Here is an 11933-nt window from a genome sequence, read left to right on the forward strand (position 1 = left end):
TTAGGGATGATTTCCACCTGTGGGAGAGAGCTAGGAGAGGAGTGAGGCTAGATATAGCGAGAGAGTAGGCCTAGACGGAGGGAGGGTGGCGTGTGTGTGTGTTCTCAGCACCTAGGTGATGTTCTTGTAACTTGTTATGCTTTCCCCTTCTATAAAGATAAGACACGCTTTGCGCGTGCTCTCGAAAAAAAAAACATTTCTAGTCACTTTCGACTGGGGTGACTAGAGAATTAATAGAGATACGGACCTTGGTAGCCAATGACAAGGAGTCGTAAATCCAGTAAGAAGGATAAATTTTAGCAGAAGGAGCTGCTACAGGTGGGTCCCTCCTCCACGTAAGAAGAGAAGAGAGAGCGACAAAAACAAAATCGTAGGAAAACAACGCCGGTGTTATCAAATCTTTACAATCGGCCTGTCAATTGAGATGTTGCGTCCCAAACAGATGACGTACAGAATCACAGAAACCAGCCTCGCTCGCTCGTATAGCACATCAGCCCCCCAATTGCTATCCGGGCCTCGTTTTTTTTTTTTTTGCGACTATATCCGGGCCTCGTTTTTTTTTTTTTTTTGCGACTATATCCGAGCCTCGTTGTGCCCAGCGAGTACGTACGAATTCGAATATATACGGTTGCTCAACCAAAAAAAAAACGAGTATACGGAAACCTCTAAAACAGACGTGTAAGAACATGCGAGTACGTATTATTGACTGATATATAGTGATACTCCCGTATACCACAGTCTGGACACAATTTTCATTTCACAACACCCTTACGCATGCATCAGCGGCACGCTAATAATGAGTAGTAATGACCAGCTACTAGTTGTCGCCGACGCCGTACGAGCTCCGTCTGGGCGGAGGCGGCGCCGACCATGGTAAGATCGATCAGATGGCGGCCGGGCAGAAGATGACCTTGAGCTCGCGGGGCGCGAGACACCTCTGCGGGACGGGCTCCACGTCGCTGTCGCCCACCCGCGTCAGCGGGCACCGCTTCTTGAAGTATCCGTAGTCCCCCTTGCACGCCACCACCATGCCGCGTTTGTCGACGACGCGCTGGTTCACGGGGCAGCCGTCGTTGAGGTTCACGGGGCAGCCGAGCACCGGGCACTGCCCGCCGCCGATGAACTGTGGGCTCACCGCCGCGCCCACGTTGAACCCGTCCTTGAGGCTGACGCTGTAGGTGGCCAGGTCCGCCCCGGGCCCGGCATCGGCCGAGTGCACGACCAGCTGCACCACCGTCATCGGCGGCGCCGTCCCCGTCTCACAGCTCGTCGGCGGCGTGCAGCCGGTGCGCGCCACCACGCGGCCGGCCCAGAAGGTGGCCGGGAAGGGGAAGGAGACGAGCCCGCGGCCGTTGCCGTCGAGCTGGATGGTGTTGTCGGCGATGGAGGGGAGGCCGTCGATGGGGGTGACCAGCGGGTACACGGGGAAGGGGCAGAGGTTGTGCATGGTCAGCTTGCTGTCCACCGCCGATGCCGCCACAACGGCGGCCGCCGCGAGCAGGAAGACGAGGGCGAGGCGCTCCGCCATTGCAGCCATCTGCTCTTGTTTCTTGGCTTTGCAGCTAGGGTGGTGAAGCACTGTGTGTGGGTTTTAGAACGCAGGTGCAGGCTGGTTTATATAGGCAGGCGGCAAGATCCAGCTGGTTGGTGAGGATTGCTTCGGTTTCGTGCACACTGTTCACCACACGCCCAAACAAACAAACACGCATAATTCAGTGGCAAAATCGACCGGAACAGAATCATGACAAACTCTCCTGACTGACCGAGGAACATGCGAAAGCTCGTCAGTCACTCTGTCCCTCGTTATTTCTGCAGTGAATCCTCTTCCATAAGAGCATTCATTCCGCTAACGTACACACGACCACGAGTCGATCACTCGTGCGATCGGTTTGCCCGAATTCACTGGTTTTTTTTTTTTTTGACAGACTTGATTCTGTGTTCATCATTATTTATTGTTCTAATGGGTGTAGGATTCATCTCTTATTGTATGGTTGGATTTGCGTTCCTGGCCGAGAGGCTTCAGTTTCTCACAAGTTAGAACTGCTGTATGCGCGTTAGAACCATGGAGTTCTCTGGTTACTTAGCTACGAAGGAGAGCTTCAAACAGTTTCTAGCGTGTATTCCAGCCTGTTTCGATCGATTCTTGGATTTGTCCCGTCATGGCGATCGAGTGGCTTCTATTCTGGAGAATGTAGCGAGCCCTTGTCAAGCAGAAATGTGGGTTCTAATTCTTTCCTGGAGGTTGCATTAGCTTCTTCCGGATGTGGCGTACTGGCATTGCCCAAAAACGCAAAGGTATGTCAAGTGGACATGAATTATTCAGAACCACCATACTTCATTCACATGGAGTGATACAGATATGGTTCATAGCATTAGTTGCTTGCCCGCCTGGTTCTTCTTGCTCAACCAAGAATACTTACTGATCATTCTTACCAGTTTTAGGAACATACAAGAGTCAAGATTAGGTTTCGCAGTGTCGGGGACAGAACTGGTCACTATACCCACCCAAACTGAAATTCAGTTCTGCAGGGGACTAATCAGGAACCCTTTGAAACACACGGAACAGATCATATATAGGAAACTAACTAACTAGCCTGGCCAGTGCCGTAAACTGGGAAATTCACAGCGGAGAAGTTTCTTGCTCGAAAAGAAGAAACCACGCACGGTCCATTGATCCACCGGTGAATTCAACACGCCGGCTACTCACTCGTTGGCCGGTGTAGAAAAAAACGGTCCCTCGAGTGGAGACTTGACCCAAATCGCCCTTTTAAAAAACTTTAGAAACTCAAATTCAAAGTTCCAAAAGAGTTCGAAAAATATCTGCACATAATCATTGTTTTCGTAATTTACCGGTGCTAAAAATTTCAATACGAAATACCTTATATATTTTAGCTTAGAAAAGAAAAGATAAAAATGCATATTTGGGTGGACTGAATAGTACAAAGTTCAAAACTTCTACTAGAATTTATATTTAAAAAAATCCCTTTTTGTTGAGCCTAAAATACAAGTAGTTATTACGCTTTGAAAATTTTCATGCTCGTATTGTAATGCACATCGTTACCTACATGCAAGACTTTTTATAAAAATAAAACTTTAAATTCAAGTCTTCAAATTTTGAAATTATCGAACTACTTGTAGCCCATGCTCCAAAGCGAACTTCTGCACATTTAAAGCATCTCCCGTCGCATCCCCAAAACGAAGTCTGGCCAAAGCATTGAAACGGACGAACTAGTGACGTCGTCCCATGGTGCCGTTTTCGGGGCGCATCTGTTTCCAGCCACGTCACAAAATAGATTTTTCAACTAAAATAAATTGTAGAATTATAATGAAACTCAACTTATGTGATTCTTGGAGATTACAAGAAGTATTTATAGGCCTAAGCCCAACCGACTTAGCCTAAAATCTTAGCAGCCATCTACTTGTATTACATGCATAGAAACATAATCTAACATCCCCGCCGGATCAACATGGGGTTCAACAAAGTTGAGACTAAACCGAATATCTGCAAACTGTGTTGTCGTGGGAACATGAAGAACATGAAGTTGGCCCAAAGCAACCTTCTCCCGAACAAAGTGAATGTCAATCTTGATAGGATTTGTCCGTCGATGCTGCACAAGATTATTAGACATGTAGGTAGCTGAAATATTGTCACGATATATAATAGTAGCTTGCTGAATGGGGCGCTGCAACTCGGAGCCGCCAAACCGTTTAGGCCACGTTGTGTGCAACCACTCGATACTCAAACTCTCCAGAAGAGCGAGAAACCGTAACATGTTGTTTTGAAGACCACGAAATCAAATTGTTAGCAAGAAAACACAGTATCCGGACGTGGATCGATGAGTATCTGGACAACCAACCCTATCTGCATCGGAATATGCTTTCAAAGTAGTGGGAGATGATAAATTTATGCGAATACCATGATCTAAAGTGTCTTTGAGATATCTAAGAATACGTTTGACACGGTTGTGGTGTGAAACACGGGGGTCATGCATGTAGAGGCAGGCTTGTTGGACATCATAAGAAAGATCAGGTCGGGTGAGAGTGAGGTATTGGAGTGCACATGTGAGACTACGGTACAAAGTTGGGTCAGAAAATGGTTCACCGTCAGACGAGATTTTAGAAACGGTGTCAACATGAGTTCTAGAGGGATGCAGTCTTGCATGCCAGCGCGAGGAAAAGATCAAGGATGTACTGTTGCTGGGAAAGAAACAAACCACCAGAGGTACGAGTGACGGAAAAACCGAAGAAATGATGAAGAACACCAAGGTTAGTGATGGAGAATTCTTTGCTACAGAGAGAAATGATGTGGTTAAGAAATGTTTGAGAAGAAGTCGTAAGGACAATGCAATCAACATAAAGAAGTAAGTACATAATATGCATCTATCAATACATCTTACAGAAAGTATATCAAAATCTCATAGTATCATATCATAGAATAAAGATCCACCACATAGGGATTACAAATATGACCATAATCATGTTGGGCGGCTCATATGGTACTAAGAACTGTGAAGAACATGAGAGAAATAGATCAAGCTACTCCACAAAACCGTAGTCCAGATGGGAACTACACCCCCGTGATCATGGTTATGATAAGGAACACGTTGGAGAAGGTGAAGATCCCTCCGACGGCGGCTCCCGTGGAGTTTCCCCTCCAATCTTCGCAGCTGCAATCTCTGTTTTCGTGGTTTTTGTGTTTCTGCAGCGCTCTCCTCCCGAGAACTATTCAGGGCCATATATATAGTAGTTTTTAGGTTAAAACACGTGGTGGCCGAAAGAATCAAGTGATTTAGACGATCGACGGCTGAAAGAGCCTGATGACCCACAAATATAGGGGATCACAACAGTCTTCGAGGGAAGTAAAACCCAAATTTATTGATTCGACACAAGGGGAGCCAAAGAATATTTATAAGCTTTAACAGGTGAGTTGTCAATTCAGCTGCACCTAAAAATAGACTTGCTCGCAATGGTTTATTAGTAATAACAGTTTTATAGCAGTAGCGGTGGTGAAGTAACAGCAGTAATGGAATAAAAACAGCAGTAGCGATGATTGCAGTAGACAACAGGATTAAAATAATGTAGGCATAGGGATGAATGAACGGGCGCTGCATGGATAAGATAATTCATATAATAAGAAAGACGTGGGCATTTGCAGTTAACAATGATAAAAACATCCTAGTATAAAGTAACCATAGGCGTGTGTTCCTATTTAGTCGTACATGCTCGCAAGGAGAAACTTGCACGACATCTTTTATCCTACCAGCCCGTTTCCAGCGGGGCCTCAAGGGAATCTACTGGTAATTAAGGTACTCCTTTTAATAGAGTACCGGAGCAAAGCATTAACACTCTGTGAACATACGTTATCCTCACATCATAGCCACCTCCTCCGGTTATCCCAATTGTTGTCACTTTGTGATCTCGAGTTCCGAACAACGATATGTGTATACAACTTGCAGGTATGCAAAAACAACAATTATCCTCATGAATCAATAACATGTTCAGATCTGAGATCATGACACTCGGGACCAAAGTGATAAGCATTAAGCATAACAAGTTGCAATAATATCAAAAATACTAACAATGGATACTAGGCACTATGCCCCTAACAATCTTATAGCTATTACATGAACAATCTCATTCAATCCCTACCATCCCCTACAACATACAACGGAGAATTACTCACACATGGATGGGGGAATCATAGATGGTTGATGGAGAGGCGTCGGTGATGGCAATGACGATGATCTCCTCCAATTCTTCGTCCCGGCAGGGTGCCAGAACGGAGTTTCTAGTCCCCGGATTGGGGTTTTTGGTGGCGGTGGAGCAACAGAACTCTTTCTGGGAAAACGTTGAACCTCCCTCTGTTTTTAGGGTCAGAGGCTTAATATAGTCCAGAGGAGATGTCGAGGGGGTGGCCGAGGCGGCCACACCGCCCTAGGTGTGGGCCCCTCGTGGTCCTTCTCCATCTCGTCTTCTGTCTCGTGAGTCTTCGGGTGAAATAAGGATTTTGCAATATTTTCCGGGAATTTTCCTAAAAGTTGGATTTCTGCACAAAAACGAGACACCAGATCGAACAATTCTGTTGAAAACAGCGTTAGTCCGTGTTAGTTGTATTCAAAACACACAAATTAGAGGGCAAACAACAACAAAAGTGTTCGGGAAAGTAGATACGTTTTGGACGTATCAACTCCCCCCAAGTTTAGCTTATTGCTTATCCTCAAGCAATTCAGTGACAACTGAGTGCGATAAAGAAACTTTCCCGAACACATTTATTTCATATGATGTATATATTCTTACTATATGATCAAATACTTAGGAAATTTATAATAAGAAGTATGCTACTAAAGCTACTCAATAGTTATGCAAGCTACGAAAAGAAACCAACACAATAATAAACAACATAAAACATAAGCATCAATAGGATTGCAATGCTTATAATATGGTATGATAAAGTAGTATCTTGCTTGCCCTTATTTGTGGAGCAAAAAATAAATACGAAGGCACCTCTGAAGTTCAAGAGAAGACTAAAAGTAGAAATATCAAAAGATACAAGCATCATAGTTATACCACAATTAATCGTATTCCAAGACAAGCATCTTACACTAAGAATGACAGCTATACTTTCGAGAAGATGCTCAAAGAAAGGATGGTGACTCAACATAAAAATTAAAAGAAAGGCCTTGCGCAGAGGGAAGCAGGAATTACTCATGTGCTAGAGTTTTTTATTTGAATAAATAGAGGTGTTGAAACTGTATTTTTGAGAGGTATGTATGTCTATGTCAACGACTAGTATTAAGCAGTTCATCATCCTTTCATGTAGTGACTTCAAGAGCGGCTCCCATGTAGTTCTCCTATTGCACATCATTATTCAGGATCTCTCTAGTACATAGTGTGCGGAGCTTTATTTTTTTATTTGTTTATTTAAGTTTGGGTTGGGAACCCGGTTGCATTGCTCGTTTTGCAATACTAGAAGGATACCCCGCGCGTTGCAGCAGAAATCTTCTAAGAAATTATATTGTCTAAATGAAATGGTATAATACATATGTAATAAGAATTGTCTGTAGTAGTATGCAATATTCAATTGGCCAAAATAGTTGAGATGCTAAATTTAATTCACATTATTTTCTATATTTTATGGCTATAAATTAGCTAGGTGGACATTTCAATCAAAAATTGTGACATAGATAGCTTGCATGCAAGGATACATCAAAAATGAATGTTAGTGGGGATGACATGGATATTTGATTGGCTAATGAAATAGATGATGTGAATGGCTTGCATGTAGAGATAGACTAACATTAATTGCAGTCAGTGGGGTTTTACTTTATGATAAGTACAGATTAGGGACTTAGCACATTATTCATGCTAGTCAAGGTATGAGATCATGAAAATACAATAAACCATTCAATATTTCCTCATGAGATAAAACAGGAACACAAAACATGTAATTGTTTGAAGGTTTTAAAGATAGCACACAAGTAATTTACTTTGGAGTGGCGGTAAAATACCACATATAGGTAGGTATGGTGGACACAATTGGCAAACTTTCATTTTTGGAAGTTGGATGCACGAGTAGAGCTCATACTCAATACATGTGAAGGCTAGCAATAGACTGGGAAGCGTCAATGAAGAAAGCATAATCATGCTTGCGATAGAATAAAATTAACACAAGCATAAAAGTAATACAAGAACTCTGAGGCAAAATAAATCATCAAGGCTTAATTGACTTTTGTTTAGTCATATGCATGCGTGAACATGTGCCAAGTCGATTCAAATGAAATATTCAGAGGATGATACCACAATGTCATACCGTTTTATGAATAGAGTAATGTAAGCAAATATTCATATGACACGTTACTTACTATTAGTAAATTGGAACTAATCACAAGAGAGAAAGAACTACTAAGCATAATTAAATAATATACACCTTACACGAACAAACTAAGCATGTCCACATAAATGAGTATATGTACAAAAACAAAAACAAATAGAGTTCATACCAGCCTCTCACCACATCTCGAATTGTCATAGATCGTCATTATTGCTCTTCACTTGTGTGGCTTTAATAATATGAAACGATTACCAAGATCCATTGGAGTCACGGAAGACCGTTGAAACCTGCAACAAACTTTACAAAAGCAAAGAAGAACAACAAATATTTTTGGGTTTTCGATTAGGAATCATCAAACAAAGCAAAATATTTTTGGATTTTCGAATAACAAACCATAACTAGAAAATCAAACAAACTAAAACTTAAAAACTAAAGAAGCAAAAGAAGAGAAACAACAGAAATATTTTTTTTTGTCTTTTTGTGTTTTGGAAAGTAGAAACAAAACAAGAACAAGAAAAGAAAGAAAGCTAACATAGATATACAAATGGAAATAGTGGCAGAAATCTACCAACATAGAATAGCAGACAAAGAACGATTTTTTCGAAAATCTTCTGTTGCTCAAATCGAAAAGTGCAAAACTAATGAAAGTTAGATAATAGTCCGGGGCATATGCTTAAAAATTTGCAGCTCAATAAGACGTTCTGGCTGGGCATACAATTTTTTTTGGTAACAACACATAACCTATTTTGGGACAACAACAACTTCACCAAATCTTACCTCCTTCCTATTAGAGGCTATCCTCGGTATAAAAACGAAATAAAAAGGATAAGAAGATATTATTACATTAGTAACAACGTAGAAGATTTAATTAAAGAGAAATCACAAAAATAAAATAAACAAGAATAATAACAAAAAAAAAGCAAAACATGGATGTACAAAGTTACGACGGAATATGATGTATCAATGAGTGCGATATCGGTATACCTCCCCCCAAGCTTAGGCTTTTTTCCTAAGTGAAGATCAATCCCAGTGAGAGTAGAAACTCCACGATGGTGGGTCATCCCTAGCATGATCGTACCGTGGCTCTTGTGAGGAAGAAGAAGCAGAAGGCCCATAATCATAGCCGGGTTGCTTATATGGGAACTTTGTGGTGTTGGAGGGCTGGACAAAATTCTCTTTGGCCTCCCCTTCATCATCCTCTACGTGTTGGTAGTGCTCCTCTATGTATGTGTCAAGCTCATGCTTCATGAGCGACCATCCTTCCCTGACATCAAGGTTAAACAAAAGAGGTGCAGACAAATTGACTAAACTATCAGTCCTAGCTACCCTCCATGTTGATTGATGCGTGTAATTGACACGTCCGTTGGGAACCCCAAGAGGAAGGTGTGATGCGCACAGCGGCAAGTTTCCCTCAGTAAGAAACCAAGGTTTAATCGAACCAGTAGGAGTCAAGAAGCACGTTGAAGGTTGATGGCGGCGGGATGTAGTGCGGCGCAACACCGGAGATTCCGGCGCCAACGTGGAACCCGCACAACACAACCAAAGTACTTTGCCCCAACGAAACAGTGAGGTTGTCAATCTCACCGGCTTGCTCGTAACAAAGGATTAACCGTATTGTGTGGAAGATGATTGTTTGCGAGAGAAAACGATAAAACAAGTATTGCAGCAAATTTGTATTTCAGTATTAAAAGAATGGACCGGGGTCCACAGTTCACTAGAGGTGTCTCTCCCATAAGATAAAAACATGTTGGGTGAACAAATTACAGTCGGGCAATTGACAAATAGAGAGGGCATAACAATGCACATACATGTCATGATAAGTATAGTGAGATTTAATTGGGCATTACGACAAAGTACATAGACCGCCATCCAACTGCATCTATGCCTAAAAAGTCCACCTTCGAGGTTATCGTCCGAACCCCTTCCAAGTATTAAGTTGCAAAGCAACAGAAAATTGCATTAAGTATGGTGCGTAATGTAATCAATAACTACATCCTCGAACATAGCATCAATGTTTTATCCCTAGTGGCAACAAGACATCCATAACCTTAGGGGTTTCGTCACTCCCCGCATTCACGGAGACATGAACCCACTATCGAGCATAAATACTCCCTCTTGGAGTTACTAGCATCAACTTGGCCAGAGCCTCTACTAATAACGGAGAGCATGCAAGATCATAAACAACACATATGAAATAACTTGATAATTAACATAACATGGTATTCTCTATCCATCGGATCCCGACAAACACAACATAGAGTATTACGGATAGATGATCTTGATCATGTTAGGCAGCTCACAAGATCCAACAATGAAGCACAATGAGGAGAAGACAACCATCTAGCTACTGCTATGGACCCATAGTCCAGGGGTGAACTACTCACTCATCACTCCGGAGGCGACCATGGCGGTGTAGAGTCCTCCGGGAGATGAATCCCCTCTCCGGCGGGGTGCCGGAGGAGATCTCCAGAATCCCCCGAGATGGGATCGGCGGCGGCGGCGTCTCGTAAGGTTTTCCGTATCGTGGTTTTTCGCATCGGGGGTTTCGCGACGGAGGCTTTAAGTAGGCGGAAGGGCGGAGTCGGGGCCCGACGAGGGCCCACACCATAGGGCGGCGCGGGCCCCCTTGGCCGCGCCGCCTTGTGGTGTCGCCACCTCGTGGCCCCACTTCGTATGCTCTTCGGTCTTCTGGAAGGTTCGTGGCAAAATAGGCCCCCGGGTCTTCGTTTCGTCCAATTCCGAGAATATTTTGTTACTAGGATTTACGAAACCAAAAACAGCTAGAAAACGAGAACCGGCACTTCGGCATCTTGTTAATAGGTTAGTTCCGGAAAATGCACGAACATGACATAAAGTGTGCATAAAACATGTAGGTATCATCAATAATATGGCATAGAACATAAGAAATTATCGATACGTCGGAGACGTATCAAGCATCCCAAGCTTAGTTCGCTCGTCCCGAGCGAGTAAAACGATAACAAAGATAATTTCTGAAGTGATATGCCATCATAACCTTGATCATACTATTTGTAAACATATGTAGTGAATGCAGCGATCAAAACAATGGTAATGACATGAGTAAACAAGTGAATCATAAAGCAAAGACTTTTCATGAATAGTACTTCAAGACAAGTATTAATAAGTCTTGCATAAGAGTTAACTCATAAAGCAATAAATCAAAGTAAAGGTATTGAAACAACACAAAGGAAGATTAAATTTCAGCGGTTGCTTTCAACTTGTAACATGTATATCTCATGGATAATTGTCAACATAGAGTAATATAACAAGTACAATATGCAAGTATGTAGAAATCAATGCACAGTTCACACAAGTGTTTGCTTCTTGAGGTGGAGAGAGATAGGTGAACTGACTCAACATAAAATTAAAGAGAATGGTCCTTCAAAGAGGAAAGCATCGATTGCTATATTTGTGCTAGAGCTTTTATTTTGAAAACATGAAACAATTTTGTCAACGGTAGTAATAAAGCATATGAGTTATGAAAGTTATATCTTACAAGTTGCAAGCCTCATGCATAGTATACTAATAGTGCCCGCACCTTGTCCTAATTAGCTTGGACTACCGGATCTTTGCAATGCACATGTTTTAACCAAGTGTCACAATGGGGTACCTCCATGCCGCCCGTACAAAGGTCTAAGGAGAAAGCTCGCATTTTGGATTTCTCGCTTTTGATTATTCTCAACTTAGACATCCATACCGGGACAACATGGACAACGAGATAATGGACTCCTCTTTAATGCATAAGCATGTGGCAACAATTATTATTCTCATATGAGATTGAGGATATGCGTCCAAAACTGAAACTTCCACCATGAATCATGGCTTTAGTTAGCGGCCCAAAGTTCTTCTCTAACAATATGCATGCTCCAACCATAAAGGTGGTAGATCTCTCTTACTTCGGACAAGACGGACATGCATAGCAACTCACATGATATTCAACAAAGAATAGTCGATGGCGTCCCCGTAAACATGGTTATCGCACAACAAGCAACTTAATAAGAGATAAAGTGCATAAGTACATATTCAATACCACAATAGTTTTTAAGCTATTTGTCCCATGAGCTATATATTGCAAAGGTGAATG

General features: G+C 42.4%; 1 protein-coding gene across 1 annotated transcript; it reads right to left on the reverse strand.

The window, feature by feature from the left end:
• Nucleotides 1-883: 883 nt before the first annotated feature.
• LOC124655988 (osmotin-like protein) lies at nt 884-1537 on the reverse strand. Its single transcript, XM_047194806.1, has one exon. The coding sequence runs from the start codon at nt 1535-1537 to the stop codon at nt 884-886; it is 654 nt and encodes a 217-aa protein (XP_047050762.1).
• Nucleotides 1538-11933: the final 10396 nt, after the last annotated feature.

Source organism: Lolium rigidum, chromosome 5 (assembly GCF_022539505.1).
Source record: "Lolium rigidum isolate FL_2022 chromosome 5, APGP_CSIRO_Lrig_0.1, whole genome shotgun sequence".
Lineage (NCBI taxonomy): Eukaryota > Viridiplantae > Streptophyta > Magnoliopsida > Poales > Poaceae > Lolium > Lolium rigidum.

Coding starts and splice junctions, on each gene's coding strand:
- LOC124655988 (XM_047194806.1), bottom strand. CDS start 1,537: ATGGCTGCAATGGCGGAGCGCCTCGCCCTCGTCTTCCTGCTCGCGGCG.